The sequence below is a fragment of the Coregonus lavaretus genome (genome assembly GCF_964263955.1).
Source record: "Coregonus lavaretus genome assembly, chromosome: 25".
NCBI classification, from domain to species: domain Eukaryota; kingdom Metazoa; phylum Chordata; class Actinopteri; order Salmoniformes; family Salmonidae; genus Coregonus; species Coregonus lavaretus.
This window is the reverse complement of record NC_140012.1, coordinates 30,444,765-30,472,685: the sequence shown is the minus strand read 5'-3', so window position 1 is coordinate 30,472,685 and position 27,921 is coordinate 30,444,765. Positions and strand designations below refer to the sequence as shown.

The 27,921-nt window shown below is 41.7% G+C and overlaps 1 protein-coding gene across 1 annotated transcript in view; it reads left to right on the top strand.

Annotated features, from left to right (window-relative positions):
* Positions 1 to 492: 492 nt before the first annotated feature.
* The window catches only part of oprm1 (opioid receptor, mu 1), a gene marked incomplete at both ends in the record, with an annotated part of 43,278 nt that continues 15,849 nt past the window's right edge, over positions 493 to 27,921 (top strand). The window contains one exon of the mRNA XM_084141658.1: positions 493 to 737. Coding sequence (XP_083997784.1) covers positions 493 to 737 — 245 coding nt within the window. The remainder of the gene's footprint in view (positions 738 to 27,921) is intronic.

The window sequence follows — 27,921 nt, the reverse complement described above, 5'->3', positions numbered from 1 at the left end:
GTTACACTGCACAATTACTGCAGTAAAAAAACGGTGTTATTTTGGATGCAGTATTTGCAGCATATTGCAGTTATACTGCACTCTAACTACAGTTATACTGCAGTGTACTGCAGTTATACTGCACTCTGACTCAAATATTTTTTCGTAAGGGCTGAGTTTGAAAATGTATGCAGTCTACTGTAGCGCACTTGCAATAATGTTAAATAATTCTAAAGGCTAATGCTTCACTGTAGGCAATTACCGCTTTCTAACGCCAGTGCCTCGGGGGTGGTACCTGGAGTGACGTCATTTTGCTTGATAAATTGAGAAAACGCACTAGGGGGAACTGGTAATATGCATTTATGTTTCATACACGTCCCATAACTCGTGCGTATAGGTACTTGGTGTGACACAAAAACGCCTTGAAACTCACACGGTGCAGCCTTGAACGTGAGAGAATCGTTGCGAGATTTTTGGTCCTGAGCGCCTCAGCCGGGACAGCTTCAACTGACCATGGAAAGCAGTGGCAACACGTCGGACAATCCGTACCATTTCTCAAATTTGGCTATGATGAACAATAGTGTTTTTTGTCGGAACTTCAGCGATAACATGAGTTTGGATGCCAAATGTGAGAGAACAGACAACCTGGCCAAAGACTCGACACCAGTGATCATCGCGGTTATAATCACGACTCTTTACTCTATCGTGTGTGTGCTTGGTCTGGTGGGAAACGTGCTCGTCATGTATGTCATTATCAGGTAAGATATCAGCCTACACTGCCCTGACAATATTGTCCTGATGCTTGGTAAATCCTAGCCTAGTCTAGGTTAGGTTAGTATGTGTACATTTCATAGTTTAATAGGAAAATCGATTGACAGGAACCCGCCATAAAAGGGGATATCATGAGGAATCTGTTATCTTTTAAATAATGTAGAATATTATGTGGTAAATTGAAAGAAACAGGTTGTTGATAGACGAATATGGCACCATGCTCAATAATTATTCTGAACAGAGCATGTGAAGGAATGGCACACGTAAATCATGATATTGACCAGTAAATGGCTACATTATTCAGCCTGTAATTAAAGGGAATTCATTGCAACTACAGTATGTGCTGAAGGCCATCCTTAAAAATATATATATTGCAAACATTTTGTCAATAGGCTATCAGAGCATTGCACTATGTGTAATTTTATATAGCCTAGTGGACTGCTGTAAAAGATAGCATTTTATTGCTATCACAGACAACTGCAGTGCCTCGAACAGTCAGAAATGAAAGCATTTGGATTCAGCTATAATGCAACGGATTTCCAGACCCTTGTGGAGTCACCATAATAATATTAGCTATCAAAGAAACCATTGATGTGGCACAATAGGCTGCAATTGGCTGCATAGGAGTTTGACATCATTTGTCATTATTGGTATTTAACTCTCATAAACACTTTACTTTGAGAACATGTAAAGAGGAGCATATGTGGGAACTCCTTCAAGACTGTTGGAAATGCATTCCAGGTGAAGCTGATTGAGAGAATGCCAAGAGTGTGCAAAGCTGTCATCAAGGCAAAGAATCTCAAATATAAAATATATTTTTTATTTGTTTAACACTACATGATTCCATGTGTTATTTAATAGTTTTGATGTCTTCACTATTTTTCTACAATGTAGAAAAAAGTAAAAATGAAGAACAACCCTTGAATGAGTAGGTCTTCTAAAACTTTTGACCGGTAGTGTACATATTTACAACTGTGACAATGATAAATATACACTGAGTGTACAACACATTAGGAACATGACATAGACTGACCAGGTGAATCCAGGTGAAAGCTATGTTCCTTTATTGATGTCACTTGTTAAATCCACTTCAATCAGTGTAGCTGAAGGGGAGGAGATAGGTTAAATAATGACCTCTGAATCAGAGAGGTGCAGGGGGGCTGCCTTAATCAACATCATCAGCACCCGGGGAGCAAATGTTGGGCATTAACTTCCTTGCGCAAGGAAGCTCAGTTGGTAGAGCATGGCGCTTGCAATGCCAGGGTTGTGGGTTCGTTTCCCACGGGGGGGGCAGTATGAAAATGTATGCACTCACTAACTGTAAGTCGCTCTGGATAAGAGCGTCTGCTAAATGACTAAAATGTAAATGTAAGAACGGCAGATTTTTCCACCTTGCAGGCTCAGGGATTCAAACCAGCAACCTTTCGGTTACTGGCCCAACGCTCTTAATCGCTAGGCTACCTGCCGCCCATGCGTTCCATTCAGAGGGTGAATGGGCAAGACAAAATATTTAAGATCCTTTGAACGGGGTATGGTAGTAGGTGCCATGCACATCGGTTTGAGTGTGTCAAGAACTGCAAAGCTGCTGGGGGGGGGGGGGGGGGGGCTTAGAAGGTAGCTGACTAGTATGCTCTCGATGGTGCTCCTGTAGAACACTGAGAGGGCCCTCTGCGACAGGTCGAAATTCTTCAGCCTCCTGAGGTTAAATAGTCGCTGTCGTGCCTTATTCACCACGTGTCCATGTGGTTTGACCATTTTAGCTCCTCTGAGATGTGTACGCCAAGGAACTTGACGTTTTTGACTGTCTTCAACGCGGGCCCGTTGAGGATGGGGGCATGCCCAGCTGGTTCCTCCTGAAGTCAACAATCAGCTCCTTTGTTTTGCTGACATTGAGGGAGAGGTTGTTTACCTGGCACCACACCATCAGAGTGCCTACCTCCTCCCTGTAGGCCGTCTTGTCGTTGTTGGTAATCAGACCTACTACTGTTGTGTCGTCGGCGAACTTGATGATGGAGTTGGAACTGTGTGAGGCCACGCAGTCATGGGTATACAGGGAGTACAGGAGTGGACTGGGGATGCACCCTTGTGGGGCCCCCGTGTTGAGGATCAGTATGGAGGAGGTAATGTTGCCTACCTTTACCACCTGGGGGCGGCCGGTCAGGAAGTCCAGGACCCAGTTGCATATGGAGGAGTTCAGTCCCAGGGCTGTGAGTTTTGTGGTGAGCTTAGAGGGTACTATAGTATTGAAGGCCGAGCTGTAGTCGATGAACAGCATCCTCACATATGCATTCCTATTGTCCAGGTGGGTGAGGGCAGTGTGCAAGGCAATGGCAATTGCGTCGTCCGTGGATCTGTTGGGGCGGTAGGCGAATTGGATGAGGTGATGTAGTCTTTGACTAGCCTTTCGAAGCACTTCATGACGACGTACACTACCGTTCAAAAGTTTGGGGTCACTTAGAAATGTCCTTGTTTTCGAAAGAAAAGCAATTTTTTTATCCATTAAAATAACAGAAAATTGATCAGAAATACAGTGTAGACATTATTAATGTTGTAAATGGCTATTGTAGCTGGAAACAGCTGATTTTTAATGGAATATCTACATAGGCGTACAGAGGCCCATTATCAGCAACCATCAGTCCTGTGTTCCAATGGCACGTTGTGTTTGCTAATCCAAGTTTATCATTTTAAAAGGCTAATTGATCATTAGAAAACCTTTTTGCAATTATGTTAGCACAGCTGTAGTCATAACGGCCTGAGCTAGAAAGAGATTGAACATTTCAGAAACACAACAAAGCCTTGAATCATTGGAGCATCTCCATTCACCAGCCATAATCCCACAAGGTTAAGGTCAACAGTAAATCAACGCTGTTACTCAGAAATGTCTTCTTCAGCCAGGGGTGTTTGCAGTAGCCTTAGTAGTACATCAGCATCCACCTGCTTAATTTATTATTTGATCAATAAGAGGAAATGATGACCAACTGATCTCTGCTGACGACATACAGTAGTCTAAGACTCCTAGGTCGAGTTCAGTCTTATTCAGACGTACTACTACCTGAACTTGTTCAATAAGAATACAGATATTCGTTATCCACAGCACAAGTTTCGGTACGATGTTACCTACTGAACATTAGCCACATTGCTGCGCTTCACTATGTAAGCACAACCCCGAGAGGCAACTCCATTGGGGAATTCCGAATACACTCACAAAGTCCTCCATTTAACCCAATGCACTGGTGTAGCCAATGATGTATATAAACCCTGGATTGCTGATGCTATATGTATTGGCCATTGAGAGGCTTTGAAGCCACCAGTCAGCCATATTAGCACTCACCAGTAGGAGCAGTCCTCCATAGGAATGAATGTAATTCTACAGTATTTCAATTAAATGTTTGAATTACATTAATTTAAGTATTGTTTTGTTGTAGTGGGGACAGTAACATTAGTAATCTCTCAAAATTATACATTAAGGAAAATGTTTTTATATATTTTTGAATTTTTTATTTGTATTTTTAGTTCACATAATATAATTTACAAGTTTGCATTAAGGTGACATTAATAAATTCATTTCTATAGCTTCAAAAATATTTTGGAGGCATGGTGGCTTCAACAGCATTTTTCTGTCAGCCTCTCTCAGCCTCATGGCAAAATGTGTAGAATAGCAGGAAATTAGCTCAGGGATTCTTGAAAATCGGGATAATCCTTGTGTGGTAGTGAAACTTTTTTATTTTGTTGCATTATTTGAGCTTAACATTAAAATGTAAGGGCATTTTATAAAATAAAAGATTTGTTTTGAGAATGTTCTAAATACTTTCATATATATAAACCAAATAGTATTAATTTCCATTTGAGTCCTAAAAGATGTGTCTGGAGATTTGGTTTAATCCATCAGATTAGTCTAAAATCATGAATTAATCATGAATGCGCGGGGTCAGCTATACCATAAGGACCCCTTATTCATGTCCTCGTTACATGTAGTGCAACAGGACCACTCTTGGTCTGTAAAGTTCTCTACTTTTGACAAACAATATTGGAATCATCATGGTCACAACCATAAACTGTCAACTCCATCTGCCTGCCTGATTGATTAAAATAGAATATGAATTTTGGTTCAAATATGTTACATTTAAATAGGTTTTAGAGCTATAAAGCAATTCAGGAAAAACAAAATTGCTACTGTGTGTACCACTCCATAAAACATAAACTCTGTCAGATTTTTGTCTAACGTCAACTCCGTCAGAGTGCTGAAAGATCTGATAGAATGGTTATGTTTTTATTTGGGGATTTTCAAATTAATCATTTTCCATATTTTACAAATGTTTGTATTGAACTTTTATTTTTAGAGGCAAAAATATGTCTGTTTTGAGTATCTGTTGTCAACTCCATCACTGATGGCTAACCCCCTTAAGGTCTGCAACATATGCTTAAACCATTTAAGTATTTGCTGTGCTAGACCTAAGGGATAATGTTTGATGTTTAAATGTTGTTTTATGTTCTAAATGTAGAAAAATATGCCAAAATGCTTAAGAAATTAGCCCTGGAGCATTTAATAGTGCTATAAAACAAAACAAAAATAAGTTTGCAGATTTGTATTTGTATTACATATCTAATGTGAGAGTTAAACAACCAATGCCTTTAAACACTTTTTGGACAATAATTGTAAAAATGAAATGCCTTTTAATGTGTCTGACGGAGTTGACATAAATCCAGTTAGTTACACTTTATAAAGTGTTTTTAAAAAAGTTGTTCCTTTACATGGTGTGATACAGTGGGGAAAAAAAAGTATTTAGTCAGCCACCAATTGTGCAAGTTCTCCCACTTAAAAAGATGAGAGAGGCCTGTAATTTTCATCATAGGTACACGTCAACTATGACAGACAAATTGAGAAATTTTTTCTCCAGAAAATCACATTGTAGGATTTTTAATGAATTTATTTGCAAATTATGGTGGAAAATAAGTATTTGGTCACCTACAAACAAGCAAGATTTCTGGCTCTCACAGACCTGTAACTTCTTCTTTAAGAGGCTCCTCTGTCCTCCACTCGTTACCTGTATTAATGGCACCTGTTTGAACTTGTTATCAGTATAAAAGACACCTGTCCACAACCTCAAACAGTCACACTCCAAACTCCACTATGGCCAAGACCAAAGAGCTGTCAAAGGACACCAGAAACAAAATTGTAGACCTGCACCAGGCTGGGAAGACTGAATCTGCAATAGGTAAGCAGCTTGGTTTGAAGAAATCAACTGTGGGAGCAATTATTAGGAAATGGAAGACATACAAGACCACTGATAATCTCCCTCGATCTGGGGCTCCACGCAAGATCTCACCCCGTGGGGTCAAAATGATCACAAGAACGGTGAGCAAAAATCCCAGAACCACATGGGGGGACCTAGTGAATGACCTGCAGAGAGCTGGGACCAAAGTAACAAAGCCTACCATCAGTAACACACTACGCCGCCAGGGACTCAAATCCTGCAGTGCCAGACGTGTCCCCCTGCTTAAGCCAGTACATGTCCAGGCCCGTCTGAAGTTTGCTAGAGTGCATTTGGATGATCCAGAAGAGGATTGGAAGAATGTCATATGGTCAGATGAAACCAAAATAGAACTTTTTGGTAAAAACTCAACTCGTCGTGTTTGGAGGACAAAGAATGCTGAGTTGCATCCAAAGAACACCATACCTACTGTGAAGCATGGGGGTGGAAACATCATGCTTTGGGGCTGTTTTTCTGCAAAGGGACCAGGACGACTGATCCGTGTAAAGGAAAGAATGAATGGGGCCATGTATCGTGAGATTTTGAGTGAAAACCTCCTTCCATCAGCAAGGGCATTGAAGATGAAACGTGGCTGGGTCTTTCAGCATGACAATGATCCCAAACACACCGCCCGGGCAACGAAGGAGTGGCTTCGTAAGAAGCATTTCAAGGTCCTGGAGTGGCCTAGCCAGTCTCCAGATCTCAACCCCATAGAAAATCTTTGGAGGGAGTTGAAAGTCCGTGTTGCCCAGCGACAGCCCCAAAACATCACTGCTCTAGAGGAGATCTGCATGGAGGAATGGGCCAAAATACCAGCAACAGTGTGTGGAAACCTTGTGAAGACTTACAGAAAACGTTTGACCTGTGTCATTGCCAACAAAGGGTATATAACAAAGTATTGAGAAACTTTTGTTATTGATCAAATACTTATTTTCCACCATAATTTGCAAATAAATTCATTAAAAATCCTACAATGTGATTTTCTGGAATGTTCATTTTGTCTGTCATAGTTGACGTGTACCTATGATGAAAATTACAGGCCTCTCTCATCTTTTTAAGTAGGAGAACTTGCACAATTGGTGGCTGACTAAATACTTTTTTCCCCCACTGTAGCTGATACCTTGCTCGGACATTGCGGGGGGCCTTGCAAAACTGTGCTACGCCACTGCCCCAATGAACACTGGGTGTTGAACTGATTAGCATTATGATTTAAAAAAATTAAAAGACAAGTAGCTTGAGCTTGTCGCTCATAACTCGTGCAAATCTTGCATTGACATCAATGCATGATGTACGCAATATCAAGTTAATCATTCCTGTCTCAAATTAGGATTCCTTCCTAAGTGCAGACCATCCCAAACTATCTCAAATTAATAGCTCTAGTAACCGTAAATACCTTTTTAACCTTTATTGGTCTTCGCTGAGTGTCAGCACCTACATGGTGGATAACGTTCATGCCATTAGCAACGACACCTGACCCACCCTCAAGCTTCCACCAGATCAGTGCTTACATCCAGGAACTCTCACAAGCACAAACAAATGACAAGTTGTGTCACCCACAGAATGATATCTGCACGCTGATGTGAAAAATGTATTCTAGTTGGCAAAAGAACTGCAGGAAACCGCAGGGAAAATAGTGCAGTGCTTTTTGTTGTCATGGAGACACCCATGCATTCTCCCCGACCATCCCTTCCCCCAGTCAGCCTACCTACCAGCAAGAGCAGAGCGTGTTTAATTTCTTACAGTACAATAAAACATTACGTCTGATCCATTCCCTGAATTGCTGTTAACACTAAAATGTTGGTTCACAAACAATACATTCAAGATGGTCCTGTACCCTTCATAGCCATATGTTTGTTCATTGATGAACAAAAAGGTGGGCTATTGTTGTCAGGCTAGTGCTTGTTTTTTATCATCATTTTGTACAGTGTGCAAAGCACGACGTGATAGGGAAATTGATTCAGGCTACAATTTCCCTCTATGCACAAACAAAATGATATTGATTAATAAAGATGTATCATTTCATTTGTCCTCTTATCAACAGGCTGCCTAATACAGCAGGTCCAACTCCTTTATTATATAAAGGAGGGTTCTGAGATAAGGAATACATAATAAATAAAAACATTAGGTTTATTTTTCTCTAAGTGTTCCCTGATCGATCACTCAACATCATTCAACAAAATAAAATCTCTCCTTTCTTATTTCATGATGTTAGTAGGTTTCATAAGTCACTTCAAAGATTACTCGCCATGTGCTGGAGGTCCTGTGGGGATAACTACAGTTTTAGAAATGTGTTTGAATAGGCTCAACACAGTACTCTATACCAAACAGAATCATTTCAATGGGCAGAAAATACAGGTTAATACTACACTTTTAGAAAAAAAGGTGCTATCTAGAACCTAAAAGGGTTCTTCAGCTGTCCCCATAGGAGAACCCATTGAAGAATCCTGTTTGGTTTCAAGTAGAACCCTTTTTGGTTCCATGTAGAACCCTTTTCCACAGAGGGTTCTACATGGAACCAAAAAGGGTTCTCCAATGGGGACAGCCGAAGAACCCTTTTGGAACGCTTTTTTCTAAGAGTGTAGTAGTTCCATCCTCTCAAACTCTAGGGAATAACATGTATATGATTGAGGTCCATTGTAACTTAGCCTCCTATGGATCCCAACAGGCAGTTTATATCACACTGTGTTAGGCTCAATATGTTGGCTCTCCTTATGATTAACTCCTGAGATCTATTGACAGGATGTAGCATGCTGTGTGATTCCTTACACATTTGGTTTCCAGGGCAATGCCCCTCTTCTCATGCTCAATGACCTTCCATCTTTATTAAGGGAGATTAATAATATTGGTCTTGAGCAGTGCTTGAATTGAACTGAAATAGGTTCCAGTACTCCTTTTGGGTGCTGGTACTGTTTATATTTAGGTGCAGGAGCTCCACAATCCTTTTGAGCCAATATTCAATAAGAGGATCAGGAGCTCAAGCAGTAGACAATTTGAGGTGCCAGTACTCCGCTCCGGTGAGCTCCTGCCCAAGTCAAGCACTGGTCTTGAAAGGTCATCAGTGGTGAACAATTTGATGTCCACCATTGCCTCCTTCCCGTAGGATCCTTTCTTCAAGGTAAGATGAGGACAATAATAGGCCTGCTCCTGAACAGTAATATTTATTCACAGTATGATTGATAGTAGCTTTATCAAGGAATGCATGACTCATTTTTTTGTCTCCACTCATTATGTGTACTTGTCTTTGTTCTCTCTGCCACTCAAAGGATTATAATTCAATGTAGGAGATGTAGTAAACATGTCACGCACAGAAAAAAACGAGTTTATAAACACACTCATTACTGCTTTCTTTGGCTCCTATATTAACAGTGGCTTTTGTGACGATGTCTTTGACTGTTTGACATTTCCAACTGAATAACGTATTGTTCTTTTGACAAAGATTTTCAGTTTTAAAATGCTGGGTAAAGGAAAGACGTCAGAGTATACATTGCCCACTTTACATTTTTATATTCATTAGACGTTTAACTTGATCATACCAAAGGAACTCAACACAAGTGTTTCCCCTACCATTTTATATAGGTGGGGTCCTGTAGGCATTGGGGAAATTGATTTAAATTGAAATGTTTAAAGAGGCCCATGTTGAAAAACAATCTAGGTGAAACACTGTCTCGGCCTGAATGTAATGCTGTGTGATTTGATATCAGGAGAAGATCATCACAAAGTCAGAGGACATGTTCTGGTTGTTCCTTAGCAACAAGCCTTCATTGCTATTGGCTGCTCTGTTTCTGTGGTTATACTAGGTTACCATTCATGTCATTAATTTCCTAAAATTAAACTACATTTTGAGAGATAATCAAAACTAGCCAATGTTTTGTGTACAGGCTCACAATGCCATAGTGTGTTGCTGTGTATATTCATTGCCTATCAACACAATCTAGATGTTTTCACAGTGACGACATAAATTGCACTAGTGTTGCTCTGATCAGATGGAGCTACCTGTGAAAAGGCATGTTTACGTCTGCTCTATGTTTACTGTCACTGTGCATGTGCATTAGGCCTTACAACACACCATGCACAAAAGCCACGTGTCAGTGGTGAACATCCCAAAGTATTTGCACATTTGTTCCACTAGACATCATCCGCTGGCGCAGAGTAATCAGAAAAGACAGCTGGCTGCGCAGGGATATCTGCTCTATTTGATTCGAGGTAACTGCCACCGTTGTGATCATGTCTGCCAGCCGACGGACCATCACACACAGTAATTCCAGAGGCAGCTGAAGTGTTTTAGTGTTAAACTGCTGTCTGTCTTTATCAGATGCTGAATGCTGTGCTCCCTCTTTCAAAGTGAACTAGTCTCCACTGACAATAGACAGCGCTGATGGAGGAGGCCTCCTCTCCCTTTACTCCCTCCTACACATTCCCCTACTGGGAGGCAGGTAGCCTAGCTATTAAGAATGTTGGGCCAGTAACTGAAAGGTTGCTGGTTTGAATCCCTGAGCCGACAAGGTGAAAAAACTATTGTTGTGCGTTTGTACAAGGCACTTAACCCTAATTGCTCCTGTAAGTCGCCAGTAGTGGTGCGTGGGTAAAATCCCCTGGGAAGCAAAGCCATAAAAAAAGCCATATTAGAACCTATGTGTTGTGATAATTGCATTGTTTGCTCTATAACCTTTTAGTTCATAAGCCTTGCGATCATGATATATAGGCCTAAGGCCGAGACAATAAGAAGACCGTGGCAGAATAAATTCAACCACACCCTTGTTTCATCACAAAACCTGAGAGCAACATCTGTCCTGTGAAGTCCACAAATCATATTGCATGTAACAAACAGTTACATGACCTACCGCATGTTCAAGCAAGTTTATATTTCTGACATTCTCGGACTACTAAACAACTATTGATTTAGAACCACGGAGAGTTACCGCAAGTCGCAAACAAAACAGGAGCTGCCTCCACTATTTCAGCACCATTTCAACTTCAACATCATCAAATCACCTATGCTTAGTATTTTACAGTGACCACTAAAAGATACCAAAAACAATGTAGTCCAATCAACATAAGCTAAATATGATGTGGCTGTCCATGGTTTTGAATTCTGTGTGTGTTCGTGCAAGTAGAAAAAACATGTTGACTCACCCTACTTATTGACAAACGCCAATGCCATCCTCCTCTCTTTCATGTTGACGAAACGGTCTATGACTGTCATACAGTACACACTTTAATTTTTTGTTGTCCTAGGCTACCTGGCTAAAATGATTGCTCGCTAGCCTAACTTCCTTTTTTTGGGCAACATTAGCTAGGCCTTCTACATCTAGCTACATACTGAACTTCCATCCTCTCAGGCCAGGGGCACAACAATGTATGAATTTATGGTTGGATCAGAATCGCCTTTATAATTATTGGCCAGTACGGAGAATTAAATAAAACCAGTCCTAACCCCTATCTCCATCCATGGTTAATTTAGGAAGGGCCAATTTTAGCTAGCTAGCTAGCCACCGGACAACACAACGAGATGCAACAATTCAAGTTGTTTCTGTCAATGATGTATTGCTCTCGATGTGATGTGATTGGAGAGGAGCCAAATCCAAACTACCTTCCCGTTACACTTATTTTGGGTGCGCCAGGACCATTCACAGTTAAGCTCACTCAATTTAGCTCAACGCTGATTGGATATTATTTTATAATTTTTTTTTTATCAAGGAAGGCCATATGTTCGCTGGCTTCCTTCCCTTGCATTCAATGCTACGGGCGGTAACAATGTCATACTCTTTTTGACCAGACAGCATCAGATACAGTTGAAGTCGGAAGTTTACATACGCTTAGGTTGGAGTCATTAAAACTTGTTTTTCAACCACTCCACAAATTTATTTTTAACAAACTATAGTTTTGCAAAGTCGGTTAGGATATCTACTTTGTGCATGACACAAGTAATTTTTCCAACAATTGTTTACAGACAGATTATTTCACTTATAATTCATTGTATCACAACTCCAGTGGGTCAGAAGTTTACATACAATAAGTTGACTGTGCCTTTAAACAGCTTGGAAAATTCCAGAAAATAATTTCATGGCTTTAGAAGCTTCTGATAGGCTAATTGACATCATTTGATTCAATTGGAGGTGTACCTGTGGATGTATTTCAAGGCCTACCTTCAAACTCAGTGCCTCTTTGCTTGACATCATGGGAAAATCAAAAGAAATCGGCCAAGACCTCAGAAAAATTATTGTAGACCTCCACAAGTCTGGTTCATCCTTGGGAGCAATTTCCAAATGCCTGAAGGTACCACGTTCATCTGTACAAACAATAGTACGCAAGTATAAACACCATGGGACCACGCAGCCGTCATACCGCTCAGAAAGGAGATGCGTTCTGTCTCCTAGAGATGAACGTACTTTGGTGCGAAAAGTGCAACTCAATCCCAGAACAACAGCAAAGGACCTGGAGGAAACAGGTACAAAGTTATCTATATCCACAGTAAAACGAGTCCTATATCGACATAACCTGAAACGCCGCTCAGCAAGGAAGAAGCCACTGCTCCAAAACCGCCATAAAAAAGCCGGACTACGGTTTGCAACTGCACATGGGGACAAAGATCGTACTTCTTGGAGAAATGTCCTCTGGTCTGATGAAACAAAAATAGAACTGTTTGGCCATATTGACCATCGTTATGATTGGAGGAAAAAGGGGGATGCTTGCAAGCCGAAGAACACCATCCCAACCGTGAAGCACGGGGGTGGCAGCATCATGCTGTGGGGGTGCTTTGCTGCAGGAGGGACTGGTGCGCTTCACAAAATAGATGGCATCATGCGGAAGGAAAAATGATGTGGATATATTGAAGCAACATCTCAAGACATCAGTCAGGAAGTTAAAGCTTGGTCGCAAATGGGTCTTCCAAATGGACAATGACCCCAAGCATACTTCCAAAGTTGTGGCAAAATGGCTTAAGGACAACAAAGTCAAGGTATTGGAGTGGCCATCACAAAGCCCTGACTTCAATCCTCTAGAAAATGTGTAGGCAGAACTGAAAAAGCGTGTGCGAGCAAGGAGGCCTACAAACCTGATTCAGTTACACCAGCTCTGTCAGGAGGAATGGGCCAAAATTCACCCAACTTATTGTGGGACGCTTGTGTAAGGCTACCCGAAACGTTTGACCCAAGTTAAACAATTTAAAGGCAATGCTACCAAATACTAATTGAGTGTATGTAAACTTCTGACCCACTGGGAATTTGAGGAAATAAATAAAAGCTGAAATAAATCATTCTCTCTACTATTATTCAGACATTTCACATTCTTAAAATAAAGTGGTGATCGTAACTGACCTAAGACAGGGCATTTTTACTTGGATTAAATGTCAGGAATTGTGAAAAACTGAGTTTAAATGTATTTGGCTAAGGTGTATGTAAACTTCCGACTTCAACTGTAGATGGCCTACACATACAGAGACAGAGGGGCACTGTTTCGCTCGCTCGGATGCTTTCTCCGGTGAGATACATTCAGCCTCTTGTGAATTGAAGGAAAATTATGAAACACAGAGAGACTAAAGATACATTATTTTATATAGTTTTTTCTTGGTAAATGTTTTGGGGAAGCATGGCTTCCCTTGGCACCCATGAATACACTCCACTGTAAGTCGCTTTGGATAAGAGTGTTGACTGAAATGTAAATGGTGGAAGACTTCTTGTCCAATACAAATTATAAGGCCCAAGTGATGTGCAAGACTCACTATGGGCAAAGTTAATGGGAAAAGGTTGTTGTGGTGGCTTCAAGTGGATTTTTCCGCTAGCAAATGGTACATACAGTAAATGTGTGATGGCTATTTAGTTCTAAGTCCTGACTCACCCGTAATCACTAAACCCAAACCACAGCGCAGAGAGTGGTTTCCAGATGTGGAAAGAATCAATTTTAGATGGCATGCTACTTCCATCATATCTCTCCGTGCTACACCAGAGGAATTGTCATTCCTTTACTCCACAAGAATCACTCTCCACCTTTAAAGAATATGAAGCCAGACTAAAGAATTCCTGGAGATGATTAATCTGTGTTATCTCTGATTATGGGGACAATTTCCTTAATGAGAAAAACCTGCTAAATTCATTCAACTTGAGAGAAAAAAAGAATTTTCGATGCTTCAAAAATATTTGCTCTACTTATAATTGGCTTGTCGTCTAAACCCAGGAACAAAGCTCTTATTTGAAATGGGCATTAAATACTAATTTAACAGGATTTTGTTCGGGGGCTATTTACAATCTGTTGTCCATCATTTGCTCTTATCCTGTGAAAATAATGGAAAACATATATTTATTGTGTGAGAGACAGGATGAGCGTAGTAGCCTATAGCATGTGATATGAAGAAGAACTCGAACCATTGCTGTCACTGTCGCCCATTACTGATCGCGCTTCTGAACTTCTCTTCTGTTTCCATCCAAGGTCATATACTGGCTCAAACAGCCAGCCAATCAGCCTGCTAACAGCCCTTAGTAAACCTTTTGAAAAGATTGTGCTTCACCAGATTCAATGCTATTTCACAGTAAACAAATTAACAATTGTCTTTCAGCACGCTTATAGGGAAGGGCACTCAACATGTATGGCACTTACACAAATGACTGATGATTGGCTAAAATAAATTGATAATAAGAAGCTTGTGGGAGCTGTTTTGTTAGACTTCAGTGCAGCTTTTGACATTATCGATCATAATCTGCTGCTGGAAAATGCTATATCATGGATTGAGAGTTACCTGTCTAACAGAACACAGAGGGTGTTCTTTAATGGAAGCCTCTCCAACATAATCCAGGTAGAGTCGGGCATTCCCCAGGGCAGTTGTCTAGGCCCCTTTACTTTTTTCTATCTTTATTAATGACCTGCCACTGGCACTGAGGAAAGCCTGTGTGTCTACGTATGCTGATGACTCAACATTATACATGTCAACTACCACAGCAAGTGAAATCACTGCAACACTTATCAAAGAGCTGCAGTCAGATTTAGAATTGGTGGCAAGTAATAAGCTAGTACTAAATACACTGAACAAAAATGTTTCATGAGCTGAAATAAAAGATCCCAGAAATGTTCCATACTCACAAAAAGCTTATTTCTCTAAAATGTTGTGCACAAATTTGTTTACATCCCTATTGGTGAGCATTTCTCCTTTGCCAAGATAATGCATCCATCTAAGAAGCTAATTAAACAGAATGATCATTACATAGGTGCACCTTGTGCTGGGGACAATAAAAGGCCACTCTAAAATGTGCAGTTTTGTCACACAACACAATGCCACAGATGTCTCAAGTTCTGAGGGAGCGTGCAATTGGCATGCTCACTGCAGGAATGTCCACCAGAGCTGGTGCCAGATAATTGAATGTTAATTTCTCTACCATAAGGCACCTCCAACATCGTTTTAGAGAATTTGGCAGTAGGTCCAACCGGCCTCAAAACCGCAGACCACGTGTATGGCGTCATGTGGGCGAGTGGTTTGCTGAAGTCAACGTTGTGAACAGAGTGCCCCATGGTGGGGTTATGGTATGGGCAGGCATAAGTTACGGACAACGAACACAATTTCATTTTATCAATGGCAATTTTAATGCACAGAAATACCGTGACGAGATCCTGAGGCCCATTGTGAGGCCCATTTTCCAACCGATGCATATCTGTATTCCCAGTCATGTGAAATCCATAAATCAGGGTCTAATGAATTTATTTCAATTGACTGATTTCCTCATATGAACTGTAACGCAGTAAAATATTTGAAATTGTTGCATGTTGCGTTTATATTTTTGCTCAGTATATTTAAAAAACTAAAAGCATTGTATTTGGGACAAACCATTCGCTAAACCCTGAATAATGTGGAAATTGAGCAAGTTGAAGAGACTAAACTGCTTGGAGTAACTCTGGATTGTAAACTGTCATGGTCAAAACATATTGATGCAACGGTAGCTAAGATTGGGAGAGGTCTGTCTGTAATAAAGCGCTGCTCTGCTTTCTTGACATTGCTATCAACAAAACAACTCCTACAGGCCCTAGTTTTGTCGCACCTGGACTACTGCCCAGTCATATGGTCAAGTGCCACAAAGAGGGACATAGGCTAATTACAGTTGGCCCAGAGCAGCACGACTGGCCCTTAAATGTACACGGAGAGCTAACATCAATAGCATGCATGCCAATCTCTCCTGGCTCAAAGTAGTGGATAGATTGGCTGCATCACTACTTGTCTTTGTGAGAGGTATTGACATGTTGAAAGCACTGAGCTGTCTTCAAATGACTAGCACACAGCTCAGACACCCATGCATACCCCACAAGACATACCACAAGGGGTCTCTTCACAGTCCCCAAGTCCAGAACAGACTCCGGGAAATGCACAGTACTACACAGAGCCATGACTACATGGAACTCTATTCCACATCAAGTAAGCAGTAAAATCAGATTTAAAAAACAGATAAAACTACACCTTATGGAACTGCACGGATTGTGAGGAGACACACACACACACACACGCTAGCAATCGGACTCTACACAAGGTGGAAAAATCTGCCGTTCTGCCCATGAGCAAGGCAGTTAACCCCCAATAACAACTGCTCCCCGGGCACCGATGATGTGGACGTCGATTAAGGCAGCCCCCTGCAACTCTGATTCAGAGGGGTTGGGTTAAATGCAGAAGACACATTTCGGTTGAGTGCAACTGATTAGGTATCCCCCTTTTCTTTCCCTTTCACATTGTAATATTGTTGTATGGTGGTATTAGACATTTTATATTGTAGATATGTAGTGGCGTAATAATGTTATATGATGTGCTGTTTGATTTTTTTGTTTTTTTTGCCAAGGCAGCAGCTAATGGGGATCCCTAATAAATACAAATATATGGGAGTAATGAAAACCATTGAGAGCATGTTGGCATGGCTTTTTGAATACTCAGGGAGATTCATATAGGTCCAGATCCAGATATCCCTTCTGCCCCCTGCATTATATTCCCTTACATTGGGAGCCATATTTTCAGTTTCTCTCCCTGGAACTGTTAGGCAATCATAATTCTTTGTCTGAGAGACTCAAGCTTCACACGGAAGACAGACATGATCAACAATTCACCTCAGCTGTGTTTTATGGTCTTGTTATAGACAGCTATTTTGTGTTCCAGAATGTACAATACAAACACCCTGCTCTTGGCTCTTCCTGTTCTTTTTCACTGATGACATCAACCTAAACACCTCAGAAACATCCATCAGACATGGACTGTGCATTAGCAGACAATGTTATGCTTAAAGCTCAAGACTGCCAGTTCCGTGTTTACATCCATGGCTTAGGTACAATGCACAACTCCATGCTCAAACTGCAAACATAGCAGACAAAAAAGGAATGATCTTTAAAGGCAAATAGTTTCATTTATTTTGGCATGCATGCCCCAGCTATCTCTATCTTCAGCCAGGATTCAATCCAATTGCAATGCAGTATCGACAAGGCAATTTCCCTGATGTTCTCGGAGATTGCATTCATGGTAAACGCTGCGGATGTCAGCTGAAGTGTAAATTACCTTTAAAAGTCAAATGTAGTGCATTTGTTTTATTATGTGCCTTTTGAATCTCAGCCTTTGTCTTTTCATTGTTTGTGTCACTGTGCTGCAGTTTTGTTTCTTTTGGTGTAGATCTTCATTGTCCCCCATGATTAAATCAGGGGACTATGGATCTGTCTCCATACGTTAGTATGTGATGGAGGTCTTCACGGATCCACCTGTACCCGAGTATGTGTGAGAGTGAGAGTGAGAGTTGTTGTTGGACAATCATAAGTAATCAAAACGGCAATAGGCTACAGTCATAGAGCCTCCGTTTGGGGCAAAAGTTAGGAGAATCAATGGAAGATTAAATTAAAATGATGGAATTAAAAGTTAAAGGAGAAGGATGGGCTACAACGACCAAGAGCCAACAGGTAGGCTGCTACTTTATATTCTGAAAGGAGTTGTTGTTTGTAACTGTGTAGGATGAGAAAGTGCATGCAGCCTAATTAGCCTAGCTAGCTAGCTATCTTAACTACCTTTGCCCGGGTTGGTGCAGTCAAGACAGGTACTACGTAATCATTTTGGATGATAAGTAACCTAGCTATGGCAGCTATTCGCCCCTGCTAGAGCATCACCTCTCTCTACCTCCTCTCCCTCGCGCTGTATCAGCTCTGGTTATTAAAGTAGCTTACAAAATGACGTTTCTGCTGCTTCCCTCACTTGGCTCAGGTCTGGATCTGGCCAGGTCTATACGGAACTGGTCTAGTTGTCTGCGGGTCCGTTTTGAGACGGGTCTCTATATAAAAAAAGATATTTATGCATATCTGGTCCCTAATGAGTTTGGTCTACATTGTTCTGATTTTGAGACCAATATGAAGGGATGTTTCTCTAAGCTTGTCAACCTTTGACAAGCCTGTTTGTTACGTGTCCATTGCAGACGTCCTTGATTTGCCTGAAGATCTCACTTGAAAGAGATAACAGTGATGCCATTACCTGATATCTTCCTTGATCTCAGCATCTGTGATTGGGGCTTTTCAGGTCATGTTTCTTAGACTCATATTTTGCCTCTGTGGCCAAAGTTTTACTTAAATTCCAGTTCTTCTCATCACCAACTTTAGCTTCCCTCAATTTCAGAGACAATTCCCAATTAGCAGGCTATGGACATTTCTCAGATATACTGCCCTTTTTGTTCTCACACCTTTAAAGATGTAATCCGCATTTGTTATTGGTTTTGTTTTGTTGTTGAAACTGAGGAGAAACGTATGAGAGGAGCCTCTGACAATGTGGTAAGAAAAGCAGTTATATCGCGCAAGCAATGATGTCCGAGGGTGAAGAAACTTTGTTTGTTGTTTGCAGTAACTTCTTTGTTGTAATATCCCAAACAGACGTGGCAGTTCCACTAATTAAGGATTCCAGCTTTAAGGAAAACACATGAAATGTAATTTAATGGCTCATTTTATTGTGACTTTGTGGCTTTGTGTTCCCCATTGAACAAGTCTTGGCTAATGCCTGTTTCCATTGTGAAACACTGCCTTGATATGTTAAAATAGCCACATCCTAAGGGCACACATTTGATTTTGCATCATTGGACCTTTATGGAAAAAACACATTAATTTCACATGCTCACATGTGATCTTATGTGAAGTTAATGTGATAACATGTAAAAGCAACATGTGATTACATGAAACTACACGTGACAACATGTGAATGTTTTTCACGTGAAACTGCAAATTTGACACTTGAAACTGCACATTTCACATGTGAATCTGTAGCGTACTGAGCATATGAAGAGGCAGGACGCAGACGCAGGAATGAACAAGATCAAGGTTTACTAAGCAATGAGCAAGAGAAATAACAAAGAGAGAGTAAACGACACGAAGCTTAACAATCACACACAACATCATCCAGAACAGTCCAGGGCTAAATAGGGGTGGTGATGAGATGATGAGGTGCAGGTACGCTGAAGGTGATTAGGGTGCGTTGGGTTTCCATTCCGGTGTTGCCGAGGTGGTGCGCTCAGACCGGTGGCTCAGTAGACCGGCGAATCAGAGCGCCGGAGGGGAGCAACGGGAGGAGACGTGACAGTGAGGTGAAAACATGTTATTCTCACATGTGAAGAGGTGGTGTTAGCATGTGAACTCTAAATGTAATACATGTGAACATATGGTGAAAATGTCTGCTCAACATGTGGAAACAGCAATTTTACATTGTTTTTTTGTAAGGGAAATATTGAAATGGTATGGGGGTTTTAAGGTAAGTAGTACGCTGTTCAGCTAAATTATATAATCCACACGATGACATTTGACATGATCACTTAGTGCTGACTTTTCAATATGACCCCACCTGGGATTTGAACTCTCAAACTCTGGATTTGGTGTACACTGATCTTCTTGCTGCGCTGCAAAATCTGTAGAATTCTTAGAAGTCCCCTACAGATTAATTACCTATAATACATCTCTGCACGTAGCAAAAGAGTGCCATCTGTACTGCTATTTTCTCAGTTCATCTGACTATTCTCTCATCATTGATTTAATTGACTTATTTCAGCAATTTGAGTTTTTTTTGTATAGTTGTCTGTTGGTGGAGCATATTGTTCTGTTTTAATGTTACTCCTGAATCACTATGATGAATATAATAGTTTTTCTTGAGTGTATTGTAGTGTCGAGATAACGATGCTGTGATGACAAGAAATCCGCTGACACTGTCCTTGATTATAATAGTTTATTACATCTTCACTTTCAGCGTCAATTTACAGATTTCTGCAGAAAATCCGGAGAACAACCAACCCAATCTCTAATATGTTATTTCTCTGTCCTTTGTTCCAACCATGGTATTTATAACATGTAACATGATATGGGTGGTTTTCCCATAAACCAATCCCAGGACGCCACATAACAGACTTCCTCTGTTTTAGGGGGCCCCTATAGTAATGCTTTCCAGATGCAATCCAGTCAACTTCCTCTAACACACCATTTGCAAACGTCAGCAAAGTCGTAAACTGTTTAGACACTACATATTTCCCCCCTTCGAGACTAATTAAGTCTCGAAAACAAAAAGAATAGGATTATGACAAATAACAATTTCTCTTATTGAGTAACTTTAGCAATAAACCAAAATGTATGGAGAGTAAACACATTTTTCTATGGAGTGTAAATACATTTCTATGAAATATGAACAAATCTTTATGGAGTGTGAGAGCGAAAAACCTGTCTGGCAGCTTTCTTTCCAAATATCCATCAATCAATCAAGACAGTAAAATTCTCTCACGACCCCTCTGCGCCAGGCGACCACCTAAGTACTCCAGATCAATTCATAAATTTGTATCAATGCATTTTAAACTATGATGCAATTGAATACACATGAAAGCCTCAGAAAACAAAATACAATCAAAAATGTCCACATTCAGGCTGGTCGACCCATCGGACCCTCCTGTGGATTCTCTCTGTCCCTGCCCAGACCCAATATCCCTAAGCATCCACGAAATAAACAAAAACATCTGAGGTCCCCACATGTACCCAACAACAGCAAATATCATTCTACAAAAATTAATACAGAAAGAATATGACACAAATTATGTATTACACATGCAAATATGTCTATATATCATTGCAGACACTGGAATGTAGTCCACTACACTGCATCTCCTCAGCAGTTTCGACTTTCAATGAAATGTCGATGATGGAATCTGAACATTTCCACACCTTCCTTGTTCCACTTCCTCCAGTCCATTCATATTGTCCATGTTTGAGTATTTGAATCCCATCTACACATTCCCCCATATGCTTCTGGAAGAAAAGAAAACACCAACCAGTATCTTTTGCAAAAAAACACATGCAAATTAAAACATCAATATCAACAATAATATAAAAATGATATATAAAATGAATCACATTCCATTTCCCCCCTTTGATTCATAACAAAATACTAAATATCACAATAATATGTAAAGACGTGAAAAATGATCGGATATTCAAAATGGATATCTATCCATCAATACTCCATCCAGTCCCACTTGTTCATCTCCATCTAGATCAGTAACAGTTAACTGCATCTGAGTGTTGTCTCCAGGCATCACAACTCCAAACCATCACAATATCATAGCCTTCGCAAAAGTCAATAACAAAGTACAAAAGCAAAACATCACACACAGCGCTATAAGAGCGGCCACTAAAATCTGCACTATCACTGCTCCCACTGGGCCTAACTGATCTTGCAACCAAGCCTTCGCTGACCATCCAGCTCCTTCAGATCTACCAAACGCATCCCTTATATTCTTCAATGCATCTATAACACTAGTGATATTATCGGAACTATCAGGGATCAAAGTATAACAATCATCCCCCGTCAAGTTCATAGCCAAACATAAGCCACCTTGTTTTGCTAAAATATAGTCAAGAGCAATGTCATGTTTCAACAGCGTCAGTTTGTGACTTCTTTGAGTATTTGACAGAAGGTTAAACCCTCTTATCGTTTCATTTGCAAAACCCTGCAAAGTATAGGTAATATTATCAGTGATCTGCCAAAAATGTTACACCATATCATGGAAAAAGTCCAAGTCCCCACTTCTCTCCTAGACTTATCCTCCAATGGTAGGCTTCCAGACTATGACATTTCTTCATTTCCCTTTTCCCCCTATTTCCAGACCTAGAATCAGATTTATCTGTATCCGGTGCTTCCCCTCTTTGAATGGTAAAAACCTCATATGGAAGCTTCAACGTCGACATGTAACAACATCCTTTCCATCCATAGGGTAAGAATATATATGCTTTATCACCACAAACCCACCAAATATCTCTAAAATTCCCAATAGTCACATTTCCAGGCAAAAGCTGATCTTTCACCATCAAAGTCCTGCTCTTCTCACTAACTGGAACATAAAAGGTTACATTATATTTCTCATTACTAACCTTACGTTCATGCTTACTGTCACGGTCGAGGTAAGGAGTAGACCAAGGCGCAGCGTGATGAACAAACATGACTTTAATTAGTTAAAGCGTCAAAATACAAAACAAAACACGACTCGTGACGTCCACGGTATCAATGACCGAACACGGAACAAGAAACCACAAACACAAAGTGAAAAGACAGACAGTTAAATATGGCTCCCAATCAGAGACAACCAGCTGACACTCGTTGCCTCTGATTGGGAGTCACTCAGGCCAACATAGATATACAAACATAGACTTACACACCCTGGCTCAACATAACATAGTCCCCAGAGCCAGGGCGTGACAGTACCCCCCCCCAAAGGCGCGGACTCCGACCGCGCCAAACAACCACAACAGGGGAGGGACCGGGTGGGCACTCCGCCTCGGCGGCGGATCCGGCTCCGGACATGACCCAGGCACGGGTTGTGCTGGACTGACGACGCGCACCCCTGGCTTGGTGCGTGGAGGAGGAACGGGCCTTACCAGGCTGACGACGCACACCGTAGCCTTGGTGCGTGGAGCAGGGACAGGCCGGACTGGGCTGACGAAGCACACCACTGACTTGGTGCGGGGAGCAGGAACGGGCCGGACCGGGCTGACGAAGCGCACCCCTGACTTGGTGCGGGGAGCAGGAATGAGCCGGACCGGGCTGACGACGCGCACCACTGACTTGGTGCGGGGAGCTTGGATGGGCCGGACTGGGCTGGCGACGCGCACCACCGACTTGGTGCGGAGAGCAGGAACGGGCCGGACAGGGCTGACGAACCGCACCACAGACTTGGTGCGGGGAGCAGGAATGGGCCGGACTGGGCTGGCGACGCGCACCACAGACTTGGTGCGGAGAGCAGGAACGGGCCGGACAGGGCTGGTGACGCGCACCACAGACTTGGTGCGGGGAGCAGGAATGAGCCGGACCGGGCTGACGACGCGCACCACTGACTTGGTGCGGGGAGCTTGGATGGGCCGGACTGGGCTGGCGACGCGCACCACAGACTTGGTGGGAGTGGCAGGAACAGGCCGGCCCGTACTGGGAACACACACCACTGGCCCTACGTGGGGATCAGGAACAGGCCGGACCGGACTGGCAACACACGCCAGTACCTCTCGCCGTGCCTCTACAACCTCCTTCCCCCTGGTGACCAGTGACTCCCGTAACCTGGCGGCCTCCTCTGCCAACCCGCTGGACCGCTCTATCGCGGCCTCCTGCTGCCCCGACGTAGTGAGCCCCCCCCTAAAAAATTTCTGGGGGTCTCTCCTCCCCGTGGGCCAGGCCTCCATCATTCTCGCCAGACTCTCACCCCACTGCTCCAAAGTCCAACCTCTCTCCTCTTCTCTTGGCTTGGCCCAGTCGAGACTCCTACTCCACTGCTCCCAAGTCCATCCTCTCTCTTCTTCACGCTGCTTGGTCCTGTTATGGTGGGTTTTTCTGTCACGGTCGAGGTAAGGAGTAGACCAAGGCGCAGCGTGATGAACAAACATGACTTTAATTAGTTAAAGCGTCAAAATACAAAACAAAACACGACTCGTGACGTCCACGGTATCAATGACCGAACACGGAACAAGAAACCACAAACACAAAGTGAAAAGACAGACAGTTAAATATGGCTCCCAATCAGAGACAACCAGCTGACACTCGTTGCCTCTGATTGGGAGTCACTCAGGCCAACATAGATATACAAACATAGACTTACACACCCTGGCTCAACATAACATAGTCCCCAGAGCCAGGGCGTGACACTTACCCAAAGTCATCATATAATCATCACAATCTGATATTCCCATAAACATACCCTGTCCATCATATGTTTTATTTGAACAAAAACAGCTTTCAGCCCTCATGGGTTTCACCTCCAATGCTTCAGGAATTGCTCTCAACTGATTTTCCTTCCGATCTAACAAATTCACATAGGGTAATTCATTTAACCAAGAACACTTCAACCTAGGCCTAAACAAATGCTTCTACAACGACATCATTATATCTGTTAATGATTGTTGCTGATACAACAGCCATGATAAAGCATAAGATTGACACGTACTTGATAGAGGTTGAGCCACCGTCTCTAAGATTGAACCCCATGTGCCTGGTGCTGGAATTCTCAACAGACATGGACCCTCAAGATTCCTCACTGATCTTACAGAATTAGTTAACTGCTGGAACCATAGATTCCTACCTGCCCATCCATCTTTAATTTGCAAAACAGAAGAATCAAATCCATATGCCTTCCATTTAATTTCTCTCTTCCCTAACGAGCGGTATTGATCAGATATATCTTCTTGTCTTCCATCAAAATTAAAGAACTCATCCTTTACCTCCAGGGTAGTATTCTGCACTATTTCAGATGAATCTACATCATTCTCTACTACCATCTGCTCTCCTATTTCAACACTATCCTTACTACCATTCACAGCACTCTCCATCCGTATCATAAACTTCTGAGTCACTCTTACTACATCCTTTAGTTTCAGAAAAGTTGTTGTTGGTGTCTGTGTCACATTTCCTAAATTTGTTATCGCCGTCGTAACATTAATCTCTTTCAAAGTTACTGTTAAAATAGTTTCTTTAGTTGATGTATTAACACTCTTAATTATTTCCAGTGGCAAAGTGACAGATGTCCTCTGTGTATTATTTACTGTTGGAGTGGCTACTGTAATATACTGCTCCTGAACTCCTTTGGTGACTGTGAAAACTTCAACAGACTTTAAATCTTCCATCATAAGCGTCACCTTACGAGTTACATAGCCTTGTAACCAATAATTCTTAACCGGAACAAATTTTAACACCGGCTCTAAATAAGTACACATATATTCTCCCTGATCTTCCCCTGTAACATTACGCAAAATAAGTGAGCAATCACTCATAACCCTCTTCCACTTCATATCGTTGTACAAAATATACTTCCTTTGACTAGATGAAACAGCTTCTACTTCTGGTCCTGATAACAACACTTCTTCTCCATAATTATCTCTCCATGTGGGAGGAATATCACCACCCCCACTCCTTCTCTCACATCTACAAGGAAGATGAGCTGTACCACCCATCCTAACCCTAATGACAGTCTTTTCTTCTAAAATTGGTGTTGGAGCGATTTTCTGAGGCGCCATTGTAATCATGTGATACATTTGTAGCTTTAATATCTGTCAATGTTGAAAGAGTTGAATTGCTTCTCACTGTTGTTGTATTAGGCTGAAGTGTTGATGTCATTGTTGTTGATTCATCTATTTTCCCTACAGCTTGGAGCTCTTTACTTATATTTCCATCTATCACCACTAGTGTCACTACATTAACTCTCAGTCCCAACTCTAATCCCTCACTTTCAAACTGTGGATTATAAAAAATACATTTATAATCACCTTTATCCTCCTGCTGGGAATTGTACACAGAGACTGCAATCACCCTCAATCTTCAGTCTTCTCTTATCATTCACAAACGCATACTTTCTCAATGCAACTGCTCCTAACAGATCTAAACTCCTGCCATATCTATCTTCCCACTGAACTCTAAATTTCCCTTCACCACTGTTCTCTCTCGTGCACTGACATGGAAGCTGAGCTGACTTTCCTAGAGTTACTTCAACTCTAGTTTTCATAACTTTTTAGGCTGACTTTTCCCCTAACTTTTTCCAAAACCATTTCACTGATTTTATCCACAAAATCCTTCCCATTATCTGAGGATATTTCGATCGGGTAGTCCCCACCTGCTCATGACTTCTGTACACAAGAACTTGGCAACCGATTGAGCATATTTTAGAATAACAGACACACCCCTGCGAACATTATTTTTCAGACAGATTGTGCACCTGCCTATGACATAGTCAACCTGTTCAAGCAAATATGGTTCCCAAAAACCATACTCCTTTGATCTTTCTCCTAACCTCCCCCCTTGCAACATTAGCTAACCCATGTGCTTCCTGAATCATCAGACCTAATAGGTCTAGAGGCGCTACTATCAACCCCTCATGGTTTCTCCAAAGACAACAAAGGATTGTTACTCTGAGGATTTTTTTTTATTGTCTTCAAAACACCTGCTTTCGAAAGTCCTTCAATTTGTGGTTCAATCCCTTGGATTGCTTCATCTTTCAATGGATACTGATTCTTCCAAGGGGGTCTGGCTCCTGGTCGAAGTTCAACTTTCACCTCAATTGGGCTGATTTCACAAGTCCAATATCGGTACTGTGTTGAGACCACAAACATTCTTGAACTTGTTGCAACATCTCATCTTTCATAGGGTCTGAATCCATCTTCACACTGCAAATAGATTCATGTCATCCGTACAGCTTATGGCTCTCCTTGTCCTTGAGCCAAAATCATTATTTTGAGAAATCGCTGATCTTCACTCCTCCAAATCCCCCAAATTCTCTTTCATCAGTACGAAAACAGTGTTCTCTGCTTCTGTCATCATTTCTCCTATTTGCTTCTGCTCATAGCCTTCAGAAACCAACAAGGTCACATGTGGCTGCTCCTTGTGGTCCTAAAATTATGCAACATGAGCTGAGTTGAACTTTCTTTGGTTGATGACTCAAGCATTCCTCTGAGTTCGATTGGGCAGCATTCTTGAAATACTTGAGCGTACAATGAAATGGATATTCCCGAAGCCTCGCATCTGGCATATTTGCCACAATGAATTTCTCCCATATCTTAGCCTGCTTCAAAAAATCTTCACTGAGATTTCCAATCCAGAATACTGTAGAAGAATCCATCTCTGTCATCATCAACAATTGGTAAACCTTTTCCTTTGGCACTTCTACCAGACAGCCGTCTGGTGTACTTTTTATTGTACAGTTCAACTTACACAATGCATTTCTTCCCAACAATGCAATAGGTGTATGTTCTGATACCAGTATGGGTATTGTAATTTTCTGATTTTCATAGCAGAGCTCAATTGGTTCCGTAAGAGGAATCAACTGTTTCACTCCCTCAAATCCCATTGTCCTAATTAGTTGATTTGACATAGTGAGATGTGTAACATCTTCAGGCCCAACACAGATAGAAGCAGCTCCGCTATCCGCCATCACTTCCAATGGTCGGTTGTTTATTTTCACCTCAATTGTTGGATCTTTTTCCGGTCCTGATGCTACCAGCTGACACCCCCCTTTCGGATCTTCTCGGCACCCCTAGAATCCTTGCTCCTGGCCCCTATAAGGGTTCACCTGTCCTCCAGATGATCTTGACTGGCCCCTGTATCTTCCTCTGAAATTCCCTCTGGTGTTTCCTCCTTGCCCATTACACTCACAGCAAAGTTACCAACCTGTCCACAATCATAACACACTTCTGAAGATTGCTGGAAGTATGGCTTAAATCTTCCTAAGCCTTCTCATCCTCTTCCTCTCCAATTCTGTGTCTGTCCAGAAACTGGCTATGGATATGAAACAACTGGTACCGCTATTGGTGGCTGGTACACTTGCAGTTGGAACTGGTCCGGTTGAAGCTGTGGCAGTGATTGTTGATTGGTGCACACTAATTCTGCATAACCAAAGCTTGTTTCTTCTCCTTCTTATTCTCCACCAGTTGTATTTGATTG